This window comes from Salvelinus namaycush, chromosome 18 (genome assembly GCF_016432855.1).
Source record: "Salvelinus namaycush isolate Seneca chromosome 18, SaNama_1.0, whole genome shotgun sequence".
In the NCBI taxonomy this organism is placed as follows: Eukaryota; Metazoa; Chordata; class Actinopteri; order Salmoniformes; family Salmonidae; genus Salvelinus; species Salvelinus namaycush.
Genome location: NC_052324.1, coordinates 17,351,477 through 17,372,947, shown reverse-complemented (window position 1 = coordinate 17,372,947; position 21,471 = coordinate 17,351,477). Strand labels below are relative to the sequence as shown.

General features: G+C 42.6%; 1 protein-coding gene across 1 annotated transcript; it reads left to right on the top strand.

The window, feature by feature from the left end:
- The first annotated feature begins 8 nt into the window (after positions 1 to 8).
- On the top strand, positions 9 to 10,232 carry LOC120063183 (TBC1 domain family member 10A-like). The gene is made up of 9 exons (XM_039013391.1): positions 9 to 905; positions 2,671 to 2,770; positions 4,113 to 4,220; positions 4,299 to 4,405; positions 4,539 to 4,653; positions 4,885 to 4,950; positions 5,070 to 5,259; positions 6,242 to 6,396; positions 6,999 to 10,232. The coding sequence occupies exons 1-9, from the start codon at positions 724 to 726 to the stop codon at positions 7,584 to 7,586; spliced, it is 1,611 nt and encodes a 536-aa protein (XP_038869319.1). The 5' UTR covers positions 9 to 723; the 3' UTR covers positions 7,587 to 10,232.
- The last annotated feature ends 11,239 nt before the right edge of the window (positions 10,233 to 21,471 follow it).

Below are 21,471 nucleotides of genomic sequence, written 5' to 3'. Positions count from 1 at the left end.
AGAAGACCGATTTTCGGGATGCGTCAATCGACTAATGGATTTCTTAAACGAAGCAGGGAGGGACCTACCTTTTGCAACTGTTTTGGACTAATTACACCCTGAACACAGACTAAATGAGACAGCCGAACTTCCCCCCCAGGCGAGGAAACGGAATCCATGGACCAGGAAGGAAGGAATGACACAAACGTTGTTTAGCTTGCTTCACCGACATAACAAACACAAATGTCACATTTGTGGTGAATTGTGCTAGTTAGATTAACATGTAGTCGATGGAAGTTATTTCAACCTAGCATGCGTTTTTAGCTAGCCGGTTAACTTACTAGCGAACTAATACATCATTGACACATCACAAGCTAGCTAGGCTAACGCGTTAGTCAGCTTTGAAAGGCTGGAAAGTCAACATCATACGGGGGATTTTGCAGTATTTACTAATTTGGCTCGCTCAGAGATGTTAAGTATTTGTTTGTGTTAATAACCAGATGAAGTAACTAGCTAGTTAACGGTAGTAGCTAGTTACAGTAGCTAACTAACTTTGTTTTTTAAACTCGATTAGTCCTGACAGGCTGTTTGCTAGCGGCTAACACTAGCTAACTAGCTAGCCTAGCTACGTGTTCCATGCAATGGCAATGGTTTTGTTTGTTTGGAAACTTTCGTCTGGTTTCATACTGTTGGTTGTGACAGTGCCAACGAAATAACGTTAACTTTGGTTAATTTTGAGCTATCATGGCTAAAATAGAGAATGGTCGCAAATCGGCCGACTCAAGAAGTATCAGGACAATTAGCAGCAGTCATATGGACGACGAGAGCTCCCTTGGCTCTGACTCCGAGATCAACGGCTTCACCAACGACAGGCATACGGATAAATATGGATTTATTGGAGGGGCGCAACAGTATTCAGAAGAATCGTAAGTAACCTTGGTGTTCTGCTCGCATGGCCCCATCATTTGTAAGCTTGTACACTCCTATAGTTGGTTGGCTAACTCTCACAACTTTGGTGGGGAAGGTGTGAAATGTTTACCAAATGCCAGTTCTTTCAGATGTACATGAACTGAACTACATCAAATGTGTGTTTTTAAAGGTTTGTCTCGTCTCAAACCCCACCCATGAAAAATAAATGGCACTAGTATCAACCTCCCGATCATGTCACCTAGTTGATATGTGAATGGGCTATTTGAGGTGGTCTTGACAGAAACTCACTTCTAACAGAATGTGCTTTATTTCACTAGCTAACTATGTAATTTATATACAATACTATTTTAAGACGTGAACAAATTTGCTAACATCATAAAGTCTCTGTAAACAGAGCCCTCCCTTCCAACCACTTCTCTGCTCTAAAGGTCAGGGAGGCCCCTGATTGTTTATGTCCAATGTTTGGTCTTGTATAAGATAAGAACAGAATACTCTGGAGGCAAACCGAAAATAACCTGAGTGGTGTGAAGGGCAACGCTGACCGGCTTTATCATCTTAATCTCCTTTCCTGTTCATCCATCTCTTTTGTTGTGTGTCTTTGAATGAAAATGCCTTATGGACACTGATGGCATATAACTGCTGGCAGCATGGAGACGCAAACGCTCCCCTTTGTGATTGGAGGGACACCAGGTTTTGTTTTCTTGAGCACATGTACTTCCTTCTACACTTGGTTCAGCACATCTTTTTTTATGACTTTGATCCCGCTCTTTTCCTAACGTTAATAGTTCCCTTAAGATGTATAGAGTTGGAGCACAACTGGATTCTGTCATTGGATTACTGCTCCATTCACCTTCCAAACAATATCAAAAAAATATTATGTATTTCATTATTATCTGCGCCATGATCACTTTTCCAATTTCCTCTCTGGTTTTGCCAGAGCAGAGGTAACAAGTGAGTCTCTCTGATTGTGAGAAGGCTCTGTTCTTGTGCTCATGCCCCTTGGCCCTGCTGAGTAGCACACTGTGAGCGGAGGAATGAGTGAAAGTTGTGCCAAGCATTAGTTGCTTGGGAGCTTCCTGTTTTCTGCGAGGTTGACTGGCCTTATGCCACAGCTCTGGTGCCCTGTTGGGTTGTATAGGAAGTGGAAGACAAAAGTGTTTTATTTTCGTTTGTGTAGGGTGGTAGGCAAACTTGCAAAGGAAGATACACATATTTATAGCTCTTTGCACATTTTTGGGTATTGGAGTGAACAGAATTACAGCAGACTTCTAGGAAAGAGGATTGTCCAAATTTAAAGGCCTCTATTTGAAGACTTCTTACATCTCATGATTACAAGGTTGTGCTCATGATTACATACTAGTTGAGCGCCATCAGACCAACATATAAGAAAATGTTAGGCCTATATTTTGTCATGCATTGTGAGTGTTCTATTCTCAGTTCCGTTTCTTGGATAGAGCCAAACTTACCACATTATAGCATTACCTCATCTCGACTGGTTCTGCACCAGGCCCGCCCTGCCTAAGTACGTAGAGGGAAAATCGAATGCCTCTGATAGCCTACCTGTTTTTCCCTTTTCCCCTGCTTGAATCTCTTATCTTTAATGCTTCAAAACTTGTACATTTGCATTGTAGTTCTTCTAGACACAGTTTATATAAAACTAGCTGTAATGCACACTCACATTTCTGAGATTATATTATTTTTCTTAGATATAGTTTTGTTAATTCTAATATTTTTCTTCTTGTTGTTCTGTCTCTCCCCCAGGGCTCAGGACGTCCCTCCAGAGGTTTTGAGACAGCGAGAGGTCAAGTGGCTGGACATGCTCAGCAACTGGGACAAATGGATGGTCAAGAGACACAAAAAGGTCAGAGAGCTGCTGAGAGTTGGCGCATTCATAGGTCTGACTTCATTTGTTGCCGTGTCTAGACTGTTGTGACACTGTCTCTCACCATCTGGTCTTAATTATTCCTCAAACGATCCTAAATAAGTTCTTTCACAGTATGTGGCAACTCCTTATTATGTTATTAGCCAACCGGGGCCTAGTTAGTACTTTCATCTTGTTGGCACTCTGCCCTGTATGTGTAAATCCAACTGTTACTTCCATCCTCTATTCAGGGCAGGCATGTTGGGGGTTTGGGTTGTATTGGATGATGACAACATTTTGCAGTGCCCAATAATTCAAAGACAAGCCAGTGATTAACCTGTATGTCACTCGGACATTGGCTTGTTTGTTCCTCTAAACTTAAAATGGTTGGAAGAAGCTGACCTTTTGATGATAGTTTTCTTCATGGAGGTTATGCTTGTCTTTGGCCTTTGGCCAGTTTGTTTTCATCTCCAGTTGCCTAGCCGGATCTACCCGTGTGTCTAACGTTAGCTATTCAACTACAGCCTCATCTAATTTTCCATGAGTCAGCAGCAGGGAGTGACACAACCCGTCCCTTTGTCTCCGGTTAGTGCTTTCCCAGGATCCTTAGGGGGTCCTTACCGTAAACACTAACCTTAGCTAACCATTTTACTTGAATATAGTATGGATGTCCCAAGGAACCCGGATAGCAAGGACCCCTCATCTCCCTCACTGACTCCATGTTGGGCTAAGTAACAGAGCAAGACTCTGGGTGTGGTTGTACTAACATCACGTCCCTGTTACAAAGATGGTGGTGAGATTTCCGGTTTGACAGCGACTAGCTTGTTCTCACTGCAATCTCAAGTATGGCCTTGGTTAAGGGCATTACCACATGAAACGCACTGAAGCACACACTTAAATATACACACAATTATTCAGTAGGCATTTTTTGCCTCTGATTGCTATGCTGGTTAATTGAGGTCAGTCAGTGAAGGTCATAGTGTCTCTGTTTCCCCTTCTCTACTTTGTTGTTCCATGACATCCTCATGGATGTTCACACTCTTCTGGGAGGAGGAGGAGGAGGAGGAGGAGGAGGAGGGGCCTATGATCTCAGTAAAAATAAATGGACTGAGTAGTACTGTGAATAAGCCATTATTCCACTGAACCTGTACAATATTGTCTTGGATCACCTATTTCCAAAGGCCTGTTCTGTTTTCACTGAATACGAGGTACATCCTGTTCAGTCAACGATACTGGCCTACAGTATAAAGATGTAGTATAACAACTCTATTGCAATGCAGCTTTATTTTCACTGGCACATTCCTTGGTTGGTGACGAATACATTTTTGTCTCTGTTTAACAGGTGAGACTGCGGTGTCAGAAAGGGATTCCTCCCTCACTGCGAGGCCGTGCTTGGCTTTACCTGTCAGGGGGAAAAGTGAAGAGGGAACAGAACCGAGGGAAGTTCGAGGTTGGTTATGTTTTTTCTTTTGCTCTCTGTGTGTTTTTACTGTGTGGGAATGTGGTTGACTCCCTGGTGTTGTTTCAGGAGCTGGACAGTCAGGCTGGAGACCCGAAGGAGCTGGATGTGATTGAGAAAGACCTGCACAGACAGTTCCCCTTCCATGAGATGTTTGTGTCACGGGGAGGCCACGGGTTAGTTGTCTCACACAATGGAATAATTGACCCTCACTCAGTGACTGATGTTTGACTTTTAGTCTTTTTTGACCTTTGTCCTTGTGTGTTCATTGCTGTGTTCATGGGGTTGTATGTTTGTTTACCCACACAGGCAACAGGACCTGTTCCGTATTCTGAAGGCCTACACACTGTACAGGCCAGAGGAGGGCTACTGTCAAGCCCAGGCCCCCATTGCTGCTGTGCTGCTCATGCACATGCCTGCTGAGGTGAACCCTGTGCCTCCTCATGCTTGAACTGTGGTTCTCTCACTGCCTGACCTGTGGTGTAGCTCAGTGAATAGTGCTCTGAACCAGCTTCCTATTTACGATGGAATTGTTTTATGTATGCTACACCTGTAGTTTGCCTGCCGCTAGTGTGTACTTTAGTTTTGGTTCCCTCTGAAAGGGAAGGTTCCGTTCACAGTTTCCTAACACCACTATCTGTATGTTTTTCCACAGGATGCGTTCTGGGGGCTGGTCCAAATTTGTGAGAAGTACCTTCCTGGATACTACAGTGCTGGGCTGGTAAGACATGTGCCCTTCACTTCGCTCTACAGGAAAAGGCACATAGAGTTAACTAGACCACACAAGATATGTTTTGTTATCCTGTCAGTATAAGACTACATGCTCCTCTGTCCCTGCAGGAGGCCATCCAGTTAGATGGAGAAATCCTGTATGCCTTGACTCGGCGCGTCTCCCCTTTAGTCTACCGCCACCTGGAGAAACACAAGATGGAGCCCATCCTCTACATGACAGAGTGGTTCATGTGTGCCTTCTCACGCACCCTGCCCTGGGCCTCTGTGCTCCGCGTCTGGGACATGTTCCTCTGTGACGGTTTGTTGCAGAAACTTCCATACAAATATCTGTCTTGCATTCATTTAGTTACAAACTCCAATTTACACTATACATATACAGTAAGGGAGAGTGGGGTATGTTTTTTATTTTTTTATTCACTCTGTCAAGGGAAATATAGTATTCTTTCTAACAAAGAGATCTATATATATTTCAGGATATTGCTTATCCCTGGAAATAATCAGAATTCATGTAAACATAACAGTTTTGAAAACATAGCTTGTCTAAAAAAAGTGGTCTCTTGGCACCACTTACCCCGGGTATAGGGTTGAGCTGCTGGACAGGGTATGTTAAGACCCCTGTTATTACCACAACCTTTTTAAAGCCATGTCCATCTTTGTTTCCCAAGCACAATTCAACACAATCACAATCGCTTTTTGGTCTTTTAATAATTTTAAGCATCTTAACACATTTAACACCATTAAAAAAAACTTCACATGGACCAGGCCCTGTTGTTACCTCTTATCCCAGCCATAATGCCTTACATTACACCTGGGAAGAGAACACTTCAATTGGCTCAACTTACTCCATGGCCATTGGCTGAACTTACCCCAACGCTAACATTTTGACTATATTACCCAAAACAGCTACAAGGATTCACTTTCATGCAAGGTTTAGGACCTCCAATGGAAGCTTTTAGAGAGCCCAACTGATGTATAGCAAGGTCTTAAAATGATCTACTTTGGTTAATATACATTTGACTTGGTGAAAAACAGTTTTTGGGACCTAACCACAGACGCCATAAAATTATGACCACTTCCTAAATATTTGGTCAAATGATACATTTTGTGAATGGTTTCCTAGAAACAAGGGTGGCTCAACTTAACTCACTCTTCCTTATTGTTGATCACCCAAATGAGATAATCAATAAAGTTCCTGTGATGCTTGTAATTGTGGATTCTAACATCTGCGATCATCCCTCATGTCCAGTTAGTGACCGTGTGACCTCTGACCCCTCCCCCAGGTGTGAAGATCATCTTCCGGGTGGGCCTGGTGCTGCTGAAATGCATGCTGGGTACCCGTGAGAAGCTGAAGGCGTGTCAGGGCCAGTATGAGACCATGGAGCTGCTGAGGGCCATAGAGCCACGCTACATGCAGGAGGGCTTCCTAGTCAGGGAGGTAAGGACTTCACTAGCAGGGAGTCAATGACGGTAGAGAGACACAGGACCCAATAATAAACACAGTTAGAGGTGCATAACCACAGGATAAGTATGGTCTTTGAGCAGACTGGGGTAGTAGAAAGGACCAAGAGAATGAGATCACACCCCTATTTCACCCAGATTGAGAATAGTCATCTGTGTTTGTCTGTAGAGGACAATGGCTGTTCAGAAGTCTGTAGTACTGTAGAAATGTAGAGTTCAGGGTGGAAGTTCAAGTGATGCAGAGAGAGACACATTGACCACAGTTCTGACTAGTCTGTGTCTTGTCCCTTTCCCTGGCTTCGTGTGAGTGTCTCTTCAGTTTGACAATGGCCTCTCTGACCATTCTCACTGTGAGAAGCTCCTTCAGCCTCAGGCAGTTTGACATTTACTAACAAGGTTAAGATTAGGACTGGAATGAATCCCCACTGAAAAGCCTTTTCTCCTCTTGGCCATTAGCCCTGGTCTTTTTGCATGACATTTCCTTCAAGGCAGACTAAACCAATTTTCTATTTAGTAACACAGTGTACTATGTGCCTGTAATATCAACCACCAGCAGAAACCTCTCTTCTCCTCCCTCAGGTTCTGGAGGTGCCTGTGTCAGAGCGGGACGTTGAAAGGGAGCACCATGTTCAGCTGAAGCGCTGGAGGAAGAACCGTGGTGAGCTTCACTGCAAGTCCCCTCCCAGAATGCACGGTGCTAGGGCTATTATGGCCTCGGAGCCTCCTAGTCGCCAGGACCTGCGTCAGAACCCCACCATCATCGTAGAGTCACCCCTGCCTCCCCCTCAGCTGAAGAAGGGAGAGAAGAGCAAGGAGGAAAAGAGCAAGAAGAAAGGAAGTATGAAGAAAGCCCCTGCTCTCATGGAGATCCCCAACCCTTATCCTTTAGCCGGTGACCCCCAGAGGGATCCCCAGCTTCCACTGGGAGATCCCCAGCTTCCACTGGGAGATCCCCAGCTTCCACTGGGAGATCCTATGCCTACTCTCAGAGACACAACAGTACAGCAGCCCCTCGTCAATGACACACCCCTCCCAAACACGCCTGAAGACTCTCCACCGCCACACGAACCACCGCTTAACAACCAGTCTCTTCTAACAGTGTCGCCCCTCCAGAAGTCCACACAGAGCCTGAGTAGCATAGAGGCAGATCAGGACACATACCTGTAGCTCTTGCTTTGGGCAGAGGGTGGAACTGCATGTCTGAAACTGGGCATGAACAAGGTGGAGGAGTGAGTAGTAAAAGAGGAACTGGAACAATCCCTGTGTTATCCTGGACATGACTCACTTCCACAATGAGAGTCTAAATCTGATGTCACCCAGACACAAAAATTATTGCTCTGCCCCAGGCCAGGCATATGTGCCCCCTGACCTCTGGGAGATTCCAGAATAGCTCTACGGAGGATGTTCCAGTTGTCATTGGGACGATCTCAATGGCATACCACTTGCGTCCTCTCTCCTCGTCTCCTTCTCAAAAGCCATTGGATGAGAAAGCCAGAGGTCTCTCCCCTCTGACTTTCTCCTCCAGGGGGTTTTGAGAAGGAGATGAGGAGCGAGGGCACGAGGAGTATGCCATTGAGATCTTCCCACTCACTCACTCTAGGCCCTCTGCATGCCAACCAAGCCCTCTGTCTCTTTACAAGGCACTAGCACAGCTCTGCCATCAACCTGCAACTGGGTGTATCATGGCCAATGGCACTGCTGCCCAACCATGTGCGACAATTGTATATTTTTCTATAGATTTTTTTTCTCCTCCTGCTTGCTTTTATGACACCGTATTGCCTAGACCACAGTCAGCAGCATTCACTAATGCATCACTTCTAAGTGTTCTACTACTTTAATCCAAATGTTACCTCTTCATTATTCTTTACTCTGACTATTAGTGATGTGAAAGGGAGACATGTTACTCATTTACTGGTAGTGTAGTTATTGTATACATGATGCATTCCTTTTTCATCAAAGACCTCCCAATAGTGTAGCAGGTTCTAGGGTTTTACTCAACCTGCCTGCGTTTGGGCAAAATGCACCTTTTTTTTCTTTCTTCAATATTCATTCAAATCTCCAAATCACCTGTGGTGTGTAGGAAATAGGAATGCCTAAGAGAGATAAATATTGTTTAAAGTCCCAGTTAGCCTTGGTGATAAGCAAAGAGTGCTTCCATTCTTCACCACCAGAGAGCAGCCTTGGTATGTGCTTCCATCTGTTACATTCCCCTTCCTAAAAAGGAACGCACAACAATCTTGTCTGAAATTTACAATACGAGGACATCCATTCCCTATCAATTCTGTACTTTCCATACATTCAAAGGAACTTCGTTAGCATGCAAGCATGTTTTACTTTCAAGTGAAATGTGACATGACGTGTGCCTCGTACGTGTGCATAAATCCTCCGGACCAGCATGACTTGTGACTGTTTATTCTCCTAGCCAGGTGGTAATGGGCCTGATGTCCTGAGACCAGACAAATCCTCACTGTGCCAGGCTGTTCCTGTCCCTATGTAGCGTAAGATAAGTAAAAGGGAGAGGACTGGACATTCCTCCCAATATGACACATTCCTGCCCTTGGGTTCCTTAAAAGCCAATTAGTCTTGTGGCTAACATGCATAGTTTTCTCTGTATCGGTGTATGTATTAATGCATGTTCCTATTTTTAACACTTTTTTGGGGGGGTGGGGGTGCTGTGTGTGCCATGCCAGTTAGCTGTGAAGTGTTGACATCTGCTCCTTGCCACAGGTGTGCTAGGCGTTATGGACCTGGCAGGCTAGTTACTGTATCTCTGTGGTATTGGAGAGATGTGAATGACCTCATTGCTACACTGAGTGACCGATCTAGAAGGCGCGAAGATGGTGATGAAAACAAAGATGTGATTAGAATCATCAGTGATCCACTTCCTTTTACTAGATACTTAGTTGTCTCAACGCAATCGTTGCAGATGGGAAAAGAGGGTTTCTGTACATGGTGATTGAGACCTTACTTTTGGGACATTTTTGGAATCTTCATGTTTTGGGATAACATGGGAGCCTTTCCATTTTTAAATCAATGTAATTAATTTGGGAACGTCGTGAGGCCTGTTATGATCCTGCCTTTTCTTTGGGGAAGAAAACAAACTAATTGGACAGTGACCATAACCTTCTTGAGGAATTCAGTTTAGAGGGAGCTTAAGGTTTGCAATCGAACGTGTCAAAAGTTTAAATATTCTGTTTACAGCACTATGGGAAATTATTCATTAGGGATTAAGATGTGCATGACTCAATGCACATCAAGTATTATTACACATCATTCCACTGAATCCTGCAAGTTTTTTATACAAGTCACCTCTAAGACCTCACTAAAAAGCAATACCAGTTGAACGGAGGGCAAGTGAAAAAGCTACAAACAAAGTCTTTCTCCACCTAAGTGCATAGTGGCCTGTATCACATACGTCCCATTTTGCAGGTATTCTAGTTGAACTTGATGCTTCAAATGTGTAGATGAGACTAATTTGTAAAATAACGTTATTTTGTACTGAACATTTATTTTTTCAATTGTTTCCATGCTACATATTTTATTTAACAAACAATAATCAAAATCCACCATTTGCCATATCATGGTAGACAATTTTGACACTAGTTTCACAGTTTGAAAAGCAAACACAAAAAGCAATGCTTTCTTCCCTAGAAATATATTCTCAGCAGAATGCTGGTTTTGATTGTGTTCTTCTGAAGAGACCTCTGGTATTAATGTCAACCATCAGTAAATATATCATATAATCTGTATTTCTCCTAGAAGTGGTTACATATTGTTGTTTTTACAAATAAAATCACTTTGATCTTCAACTAATGACTTTGCGAATTGGAAATTGATTATTTAGTATAGTAGTGAATAGGTGAGTGAGCCTGATGAGGTTTGTGGGGTGAGTTTACTTTATAGCAGCAGAGGGAGCAGTAGAGCTGTAGAAGACCGTATACACAGTGTACAAAACAGGAACACATTCCTGCACCCAGAACAGCCTCAATTCGTCAGGGCATGAACTCTACAAGGTGTCAAGCATTCCACAGGGATGCTGGCCCATGTTGACGCCAATGCTTCCCACAGTTGTGTCAAGTTGGCTGGATGTCCTTTGGGTGGTGGACCATTCTTGATACACACAGGAAACTGTTATGCGTGGTAAAACCTAGCAGCGTTGCAGTTTGACACACTCAAACCGGTGTCCCTAGCACCTACTACTATACCCCGTTCAAAGGCACTTCAATCTTTTGTCTTGCCCATTCACCCTCTGAATGGCGCATACACAATCCATGTCTCAATTGTCTCGAGGCTTAAAAATCCTTTAAACTGGTCTCTTCCCCTTCATCTACACTGATTTAAGTGGATTTAACAAGTGACAATGAGGGATCATAGCTTTCACCTGGTCAGTCTGTCATGGAAAGAGCAGGTGTTCCTGATGTTTCGTATACATTGTAGACTTGTCTTCCAAGAACGCTCAAACACTTCAACCAATTAAGGAAATATTTGACATGTCCCTTTTTCCCCTTATTTCTGCGACGTGTAACCTACTCGAGGTGAGGTCATCCCAAGGTACCCTGAGTAATTATACAGGCGGTTATGTTTTTCTTAATTCTTAATTTGTTTTGAATGTCAAACATCTCTTATTCCCACCTCGAGGTGTGAGATAATTGGAGTGAATGCCTAACCTCTTCCCCTTGTTCAGCACAAATTGCTACCTCTACGCCCCCAATAAACCCATTTATGGTCAGACAGGTCATTTCTTTCCTTGAGGTCAGTAGGCATGAATAATTAGGTCTTTCCATTTCTATTGTTTTCTTGTGTGTTGAATGAACAAATGCAAGTCAAGATTAAAAAATTACTAAACCATTACCAGAATTTGAATTTCTTATATGCAATTGTTTTATTTGGTACAGAGAACCAAACATTTTGAAATACTTTAAAATGCTGAATACACTGTATTGTGCATAATTTCACAAGTTTGATAATAGCTGGTTGCATGGGGCTTTGCAAAACCATGGTAAAAAGTACAATGATTTGTTAGTCACATTTTGTATTGCCTCTTGCTCTCGTGGTCTCTAAACTGGCTAGAGGTATGTCAACAGTTAATCGTTTAGGAATCCATGCACCCACCGTTACGCACTCCCTCTCAGCAGTGGACACCTGCCCCTCTTTCAGTGCCACCGTTCCATTTACATCTCAAAGGGGGACATCAAGAAGGCCCTTTCTGTGCTCTTCTCCACTCTCCAGAAATTATCTGATTTATCTGTTCAACGGAAATATATGCCTATAGAAATCCATCCCTCCCTTCTTGTCCTCCGCTAATAGAGATGGGGAGAAGGAGCCGTAAAAGAGAGACGTGTGGTTCTGATCCTTGGACCTAACGGACCCCTGTCACAGTGGTTGATTCATGCGATGCGGGTTACTTTCTCCCTGCTCCCATGGCTCTTTGTGTTAAGGAACAGGGGGCACGGCAAAGTGCAAAGCAAAAGCCGCCTGTATTTCTGAGGTATCTGATTCCCTGCTTTTCAAGGCAGGGTGAAATAAAAGTGTAATTTATCACACCTAGGGAAAACATTAGGGGTTGTGCGAGGAGCCCTACTCAGGAAGGGGGTCTGGAGTAGGCCTGATAATTGAATCATCCCAGTGTTTCTCCATGTGGAGTTCTCATCAACTGTCAAAGGGAAAAACTCTACACTTTGATGTTTTCCCTTCCTTATGAAGATGTAGCAACCTTGTGTAACATTGGTAATACACAATGTCTATATTTATATATGCACATGGAAGTTGTGCAAAGCAATGTTTGTCTTTGTGTATATGCTGTGCTAACACTGCAGTTACTTACAAATCCCTTCCTCCATACGGACTTTGCTTGTCTCGTGTGTCCTTGTAAATATTCCCCATGTTTTGGCTCATGTATTCCTAACCATTCCAAACAGGCTGACGTTTATTCATGTTATCATTGTGTCTGTTAATGTTTTCAGTGTTGAGTTTAGCCTGCGGGCCCCAGTACGCCACCATATACAGCCTCCTTGTATAGAGGCTTTTGAAAACATGTGGGACTGTAATTTTGGCAGCTGTTCTATATTTCCATGTTAATATTATCCTCATATGGGGTCTAAGTATACACTTAATTCCAAGGTGGTAAATTTAACTTATGATAACAAGCAGGAATGCCCAAGGGCACGTTTAAAGTGAACTGAAATACTTAATGTCATCATGGTCTTTACTCCAGTTACCCCCAGTTGACATACGGCCTGCAGCTAAAAACAAATAAAATACAGCGATTGAATAGTCCGAGGACTAAATTCAGCCTGCCAATCAGTACTCTTATCTGATGAACAATAGAGACTGTGTTCATCTTGTAAGGTACAATAAAGTGTGGGTGAATGGTGGAAAGACAAGTGAAGCGTAGTAAGTGTCTGCTAATCACCTTGGTGCTAAGCCCACGGGACACTGAGCAGAAAGAGATGATGGGTGTGCGGGGTTAAATGCTACACACCTGTGTGCCCTGCAAAGGCTGTCACAATCCTGGGTGTTGACGCTGTTTCTTTCATCTTACACAGCTCCCCTCTTCTACGACCCCTCTAATCCAGCTCATCCTCCAGCTCAGCAGTGCCAGAGGCATGCTCAATTAGGGCTGCAGTCTTGTCAAGAAAATGAACCATGAGCAACACCCACATTCTCACCCTGAAACTCATGAACCTTCGTCTAAGTTAGGTTAGTGTCTCCCTTGCTTGTCTTAATCATGATGTTAAACTAATCCCGATTGACCTGATTCTGGGCATGGTCTTCCTCATATAATGCTTGTGAAAGTAATAATGGGAGATTCAGTGGAATTCACATGTTAGTCTCAGTCTTCTCATCATCCCTTCATCTGATATGCTTGATCCTTTTTGCTGCAGCCCTCTGCCCCTCTGATTACTGAATCATTAACCCATATTTTTTACCTGACAGTTATATCATGTACTCCCCCTTCACAAAGGTGGTGACCCTTGTGACCAAAATCATTATTGCCCTATTTCTAAACGTTCTAGCTAAAATATTAGAATCCTTGATTAATTCTCAGCTAAGATCTTTCTTATCTTTGAAATGTATTCTAAATTTACATCAGTATGGTTTTAGATCAAGTCATAGTACTATCTCTGCTGCATCCCTACTTATAAATTATGTGGTTAATTGTATGGATAAAAAGCAACATTGTGCTGCCCTCTTCATTGACCTGTCAAAGGCTTTCGATACTGTTGATCACTCACTGCTCATTCAGAGGCTTTCCATAATTGGCCTAGATAGACCAGGCTGCATGTAACTGGTTTAAAAATTACTTGACAGAACTCAATGTGGATCTACTGATGGTGTTAAATCAGGTTTCCTGGATATTACGAAAGGTGTCCCGCAGGGGTCGATTCTGGGTCCTGTACTTTTTACTGTTACATTAACAATATCAATATCACTTGTATGCCGATGATACTGTTGTGTATGCTATTGCCCCCACTGTTGACCAGGCTCTATCTGAACTAGAGTCTGCCTTTATTGTATTACAGAAACTTTATTGACCTGAAATTAGTATTGAATGCAGGTTAAATTAAGTAAGTATATGTTGTTCTCTAGAGTGCATATAAATAACTCTGATTTATATGTAATTGGGATGGTGTCCAAATTGATTGTGTCCCTGCTTACAAATATCTGGGTATCTGGATAGATAAAAAGCTGTCTTTTAAAAAGCATATTGATGAGTTAAGAAGCTGAGAATAAAAATGGTCTTCTTCCATAGAAATAGGTCCTGCCTCTCGCTAAATAGTAGAATGCAGATGATTTAGTCGGTCCTAGACTATGGTGTTGTCATCTATAAACGCAACTGCCACTTCATTAAATGCAGTTTATCATAGCGCTTTATTACAGACGACAATTGTAGTACTCATCACTGCATTCTCTACCAGATAGTTGATTGGCCCTCTTTGATGTCTCGTAGGTTGATAGATATATTGCTATATTTTCATTTATAAAGCCCTTTTACCAAAAGTCCCACTGTACCGAACATCTTTAGTAAACTTTAGACATACGAGTTACCACACCCGGTCTCAGGGATGGCTAACTCTGGGAATTCCTTTGGTCTCTACTGAGTTAGGTAAATCAGCTTTTAGTTTTCTTGCTCCTTATTTGTGGAATAATCTTAAGAAGGTTCTTAAATGGGATGTTCTGGTGCCTCTAGGGGAATTCAGAAAGCTGATTGGCCTTATTACTGAAGGATGTGTTTGTTTTTATGACCATGGTTTTTTCTGCTTGCATTTTGTATTTATATTAATGTGTGTATTTTCTGTAATTTATGTAATTCAGGGCTCATCTGTAAAATAGACCTTGGTCTCAGTATGACTCCCTGATAAAAAAAAGGTTAAATAAATACATTAAATAAAACAATCTTAAGAGATTAAACATGGCAAAGGGTTTCTGAACTCTGCTGCTTTGGTGGCACTGATTGTCAGTAATTAAAAGGCCCAAGAAGGTAGAGAGTTAGCTGTTAAATGGATTTCCGCTGGGGGTGTTTGTTTAGATGTGCTTATGGTGGTTCCTGGTCAGTGGGTGATGAGTAGCAGACACAGATGGTGGGCATAAGCAGCCTGGCCGGCCCGGGAGCATATTAGCCTCCCATGTCTAACTCAGCCCTATGCAGCCCACTCCCACTGAGCCCCCAGAGGACTGCAAGCTTGGCCTGCTTCTGTAACTCTACCCTCTGTGGCAGGACTCTGTTGTTGATGGAGGGGGACCACTGGCTTATCTAGTCCCACAGAGGGGGGAGTGGGACAAACGGGCTCAGGGGCTCAGGGGCTCCCAGAGAGGGCATGGAGGGGGTGGAACGGGGGAGACCTGCTTTGCATGTCTGTTTGAGCAGCCTTTTTCAAGCAAACTATCTTGTTTTAAGAAGGCATTAAGTTTCTGTTCTAGCATGTTGTTGTGATGCTACTGCATCTCCGATTTTTAATTCGAATCAAATCAATCACGTTTTTTTTTGTCACATGCTTCGTAAACAACAGCTGTAAACTAACAGTGAGTTGCTGACTTATGGGCCCTTCCCAACAATGCAGAGAGAAACATAGTAGAAAGATAATAACACTAGGAATAAATGCACAAGGAGTAAGCGATAAATGGCTATATACACGGGGTACCAATACCGAGTCGATGTTCAGGAGTACGAGGTAATTGAGGTAGATACAGTGACTTCGGAAAATATTCATACCCCTTGACTTTAAAAATGTATTTACATTTTAAAAAATCTCACCCATTTATAATACCCCATAATGACAAAGTGAAAACATGTTTTTAGAAATTGATAACACATTTATTGAAAATGAAATACAGAAATATCTAATTTGCATAAGTATTCACACCCCTGAGTCAATACGTGTTTGAATCACCTTTGGCAGTGATTACATCTGTGCATCTTTCTGGGTAAGTCTCTAAGAGCCTTGCACACCTGGATTGTATAATATTTGCGCATTATTCTTTTTTAAATTCTTCAAGCTCTTTCAAGTTGGTGGTTGTTCATTGCTAGACAGCCATTTTCAAGTCTTGCCACTCAGGAACATTCAATGTCGTCTTGGTAAGCAACTCCAGTGTATATTTGGCCTTGTGCTTTAGGTTATTGTCCTACTGAAAGGTGAAATTGTCTCCCTGTGTCTGTTGGAAAGCAGACTGAACCAGATTTCCCCCTAGGATTTTGTCTGTACTTAGCTCTATTCCATTTCTTTTTATCCTAAAAAAACTCCCTAGTCCTTGCTGATGACAAGCATACCCATAACATGATGCAGCCACCACCATGCTTGAAAATATGAAGAGTGGTACTCAGTGATGTGTTGGATTTGCCCCAAAAATAACACTTTGTATTCAGGAAGCATGTTTTGCAATATTTTTATTCTGTACAAGCTTTTAACTCTGTCATGTAGGTTAGTATTGTGGAGTAACTACACTGTTGATGATCCATCCTCCATTTTCTCCTATTACAGCTGATTTTAAGTTCCTAAGCGGTTTACTTCCTCTCCGGCAACTGAGTTAGGAAGGACCAGGTGTATTGATACAACATCCAAAGTGGAATATTCAATGTCAGGATTTTTACATTTTATTTTTACCCGTCTACCAATGGGTGCCCTTGTTTACGAGGCATTGGAAAACCTCCCTGGTCTTTGTGGTTGAATCTGTGTTTGAAAGTCACTGCTCGACTGAGGGACCTTACAGATAATTGTATGTGTGGGGTACAGAGATGAGGTAGTCATTAAAAAGTCATGTTAAACACCTGTACATAGGGAGTCCATGCGACTTGTTAAGCACATTTTACTCCTGAACTTATTTAGGCTTGCATGATAAAAGGGTTGAATACTTATTGGCTCAAGACATTTCATGTTTTTATTAATAAAAAATAAAAAACATAATTCCACTTTGACATTATGGGGTGTTGTGTTTAGGCCAGTGACACAAAATCTAAATGTATTCCATTTTAAATTCAAGCTGTAACACAAAAATAATTGGAAAAAGTGAAGGGGTGAATACTTTCTGAAGGCACAGTATGTACACTGTATGTACAGTACCTCTCAACCAGCTTCACCTTGAATGCTTTTTCAACAGTCTTGAAGGAGTTCCCACATATGCTGAGCACTTGTTGGCTGCTTTTCCTTCACTCTGCGGTCCAGGTCATCTGATGCAACACTCCATCACTCTCCTTCTTGGTAAAAATAGCCCTTACACAGCCTGGAGATCTGTTGGGTCATTGTCCTGTGGAAAAACAAATGATAGTCCCACTAAGCGCAAACTAGATGGGATGGCGTATCGATGCAGAATGCTGTGGTAGCCATGCTGGTTAACTGTGCCTTGAATTCTAAATAAATCACTGAGAGAGTCACCAGCAAAGCACCCCCACACCATCACACCACCTCCTCCATGATTCACGGTGGGAACCACACATGCAGAGATCATCCATTCACCTATTCTGCGTCTCACAAAGACACGGCGGTTGGAATCAAAAATCTCAAATTTGGACTCATCAGACCAAAGGACATATTTCCACCAGTCTAATGTCCATTGCTCTGGATTCTTAGTCTAAGCAAGTCTCTTATTATTGGTGTCCTTTAGTAGCGGTTTCTTTGCAGAAATTCAACCATGAATTGGGGCGGGAGGTAGCCTAGTGGTTAGAGCGTTGGACTAGTAACTGAAAGGTTCCAAGATTGAATCCCCGAGCTGACAAGATACAAATCTGTCGTTCTGACTCTGAACAAGGCAGTTAACCCACTGTTCCTAGGCTGTCATTGAAAATAAGAATTTGTTCTTAACTGACTTGCCAAGTTAAATAAAGGTTTAAAAAAAAAAGGTGACATGCTGGTTAAAATTTTGTAAAACGGATTTCAGTTTCCCTGCATTACAATCACCAGCCACGTAAAGCATCGCCTGTGGATGTGCATTTTATTGTTTGCTTATGGCCATATACAGCTGGTTAAATACGGTCCTAATGCCAGTAAATCATAATTTGGTTGGTCGAACTCCACTTAGAGTCATTGTCGTTTTTCTATTGGCTTGAAGCCATATGACCTCCTGAGTCTACTGTATATTTCTTGCCTCCTGTTTGTGGCTTTGTGATGTGATTCAAAACCAAGGTGATTTTGTTTTGGATGATGAGTCTCCTGTCCTGCTTGTTTCCCCACTCCTTTGTGTGCCACCACAATAGGAAAACGTATGACATTGCACAAATGCCCATACAGTGATATCCACTGTGCACTGGACAGGAAGTGTGGTTCAAACGGGATTAGGTTAAAGGTCAGCCAGATGCATTATTGGGGCCGCCAGAGGGGGAAACAGAGTGGGCAGTGGGTTAGCGTTCGGGGGCCTGTTTATTTTACAAACAGTGGGAGCAGATTAGTATGGAGCCGGGTTCCCCCAACCATATGGGTAGGATGTCCTCTGTTGGAAGGCACTCAACAAACCATTGTGCTCTCTGAGCAGAGATGGGACCACACACTGACACTATTTTAGTCACTACTAATGATCTGAGACAGTAGGCTATGATATTGTTGCCAACATTTATTTTCTTTAAAAAAGGATGATATTTTCAACTTGATTCCACTACCACTGCCACTACAAAGCAAGGATACAGTACTGTATGAAAAACAATCCTCCCCCCAACACATTTGGGTCATCAATATTCTGGGTGCATGCAGGTCCTGTCCAGAGCGTGGTTAGGAGCTAAAAACAGGAAGTGTATTGCAATCACCACCCCTGAATTGGCTGGCTGTAGTAGGATGCCTCAGACAGATGACTCTGTTCAACTGTGCCAGAACATAATATTGCTGCTGTGCTGACAGCACTACTGTAATAATGCTCTGAGATGAGTCCATGTTTGGATTGGCGTAATCTAGTAGCACCATTATCAAATACTCTCTATGACATCTTCAGTCACAGACGGCACATTGCTGGTATTGTTCAGACAGTTCAGACAGAACTTGGTGCCTGGATGTGTGGGGTAGTATAGGCTTAGGGGTGCTGGGAAAAGCAGACCCTGGGATAGGCTGTAGTGTAGCCGACACGGTGAGGAGATGTGGACTAATGGAGTTGGAGTCTCCGGGGTACTCTCTGGCTTCTCTTAAATCAGACAGCTGGGAGGCCTGTACAAGAACAGGGGTACAGTACACGCACATCCCCCACCTCCATCCCACCGTGGTCTACTCTGGTCTCAGCACTCCACCAGCCTGCCGTTATGACGACCAGATGAGGGGAAAACTGAGCATTAGAGGGTGCTCTCTCCGCAGAACGGAACCATAAAAATAACAGCAGTTTTGATGTTCAACAGTGTTGATGGGGCCTCTCTCTTTAAAAAATCAGTCCAGGAGTACAGTAGTGGAGGGAAATGTTGCGCACTGGTGTGAGCTGGAGTGAACAGAAAGCTGGTTTCTTTCCCATGCAAAGAGATTGAGTTTAGTTTGAGTGTTATTTACAGTAAACCAAGGGGCTATCAGCTGTACAGTGCTGTTGTGGAGTAGCATTGACAAAGGCCTTATGTCTCCACACTGGACTATGATTGAGTATGATCAGGTCTGAGCAGAGGGACTTGTTAACACTAGTGTTATGGAACACTGGAGGCTGAGTGAAAACTGCCACTAGGTTTTAGCCCAGCTCCCGGCCTGGGTAGGATTCTATATTGTTGGTGTATGTTGGATTAGCGTTCTTACAGAATGTGGTTTTTGATTCAACTTTTCATGCCCTCTCACATATTTTGTTATACTAAGACTTCTCTGAATGGGTTCAGCTGCAGAACAGTTCTTAATACAGTAGATATATATATATATATATATATATATATATATATATATATATATATATATATATATATATATTCTGGAAACGATCTTCCATTCTCATCCATTACAATCTCAGAGACAGGTGTTTGTCTCTGACTGGAGCATCACCCCAATGCATTTAGTGGTGGTTAGGTTACTGCACTACTACATGTCCAGAGATAGATAGCTGAAGTACTAGGGTTAGGGTTGTGGATAAGGTGTACATAACCATACACTTAAAGGGGCATTCTGCAGTTGCTACATCCATTTTTTTTACTTTTTAATTCATGATAAACACCTATTGATTCTTGAAGAATATTACTAATAGCCTCATGAGCTTAGCTCAACTGTCGTACCCTATCAGAAACCAAAATATACGCTTGTTTTACTCCTTTGTAAACATTGTAGATGTATGAGAATAAAGAGAGTTAGTTGGACACTCCATATATAAACTCCCAGTCATTTATTGTGTAAATCACCAACGTTTTGGCATCACTGTGCCTGAAGAAGTTTATATATGGAGTGTGCAACTCTCTTTATTTTTATAGCTTATAGTTTACTTGCCGTTAGTCAGCACCTCTACATAAAATAATTTTCTCTGCGTGTGCACCAGCTCATGTTTTTTATTCAAACCTTGTAAATGTAAAGAAACACTGTACAGCCTCAAATCATGGTAAAACGTTTATCCATGGCTCTGTCTATTTGGGAGTGGTTAAGTTTCTCCAGCCCCATCTCTCAGCTCTTCACCAAACCAGTGGTGGGGTGCCCACCTTGTTATTGTTTGAACTGCAGATTGCCCCTTTAACTGGGTTAAGCATTATTATCTTGTGTTTTTTTCAGGGTTGACAGATAATTGCAGTAGATGTTTCATGCTAATTGTATAGTTCACAAGATCAAAAGTGTAACTGTTATGTTTTGGGAAGAATAATAGCCAGAATATTCATGTAAGTGACTACATGTCAGCCGTTTGATTTTCTTTTTAAATCTAGAATAAATGTCATCCCCTGAGGAGGGGATGATGACATAACTCTGATTGGAGTCAATGAAGTCCTAGCATTCCTGAACACATCTGGATGGAGTTTAGGGTTAGGGTTTGGTTATGTTTCTGCATATGTGTGTAATACTCAGGTATTCAGTATTAATCTCATTGAGGTCCCTTTATCACTGTGATTGCCTGGGGGTGTGCTGTCATCCGGCTCTACCGCAGGCTGTGGTTTTGCTCAGGTCTCATCAGGCACAGCCATTAATAGTTGTACAAACACTGCAGATGAGAAGGTTTATCTAATCACAGAGAAACACGATCATGGACAAATGAGCCATCAGGAGCACATACTGCCTCTTCCAATCAACATGTTTTATTTGACTTGTCCTTTTCGTTTGCTGCAATGCAGTTGTGACTGCATTGCAGCAAACAAAAAGGAAAAGTCAAATAAAAAATAAAGTGTTTAGGAATTTGAACTCAACATCTGATGTGGTTTCAGTGCATACCGATATGGCCCATTTCTAGCATGGTTTAGAGTATATAGAGTACTCTATGGGTATGTTATATGAGGCGACTGGGCTATGGGGTGGGTGGGAGTGGGAGGGGCCGGGCGACCCTGAGAAAGCACAGCGGAGTTGGGATGGCGTGCGGGCAGCGCCGGCAAAAGAGATTAGTCAGGAGGGGAGAGTGGCGGCGCTGCCAGCGATAACAGCAGGAAAGATAATAAAGGAGAAGGTGTTTCCTGTGAGCACTCCCTCAGGAACACACTGACTCC

What these genes read in the sequence shown, in the direction of transcription:
- LOC120063183 (XM_039013391.1), top strand. Translation starts at nt 724, where the DNA reads ATGGCTAAAATAGAGAATGGTCGCAAATCGGCCGACTCAAGAAGTATC. An exon ending in TCATGCACATGCCTGCTGAG is followed by an intron (nt 4,654 to 4,884) that starts GTGAACCCTGTG and finishes GTTTTTCCACAG; the next exon opens with GATGCGTTCTGGGGGCTGGT. An exon ending in GATACTACAGTGCTGGGCTG is followed by an intron (nt 4,951 to 5,069) that starts GTAAGACATGTG and finishes CTGTCCCTGCAG; the next exon opens with GAGGCCATCCAGTTAGATGG.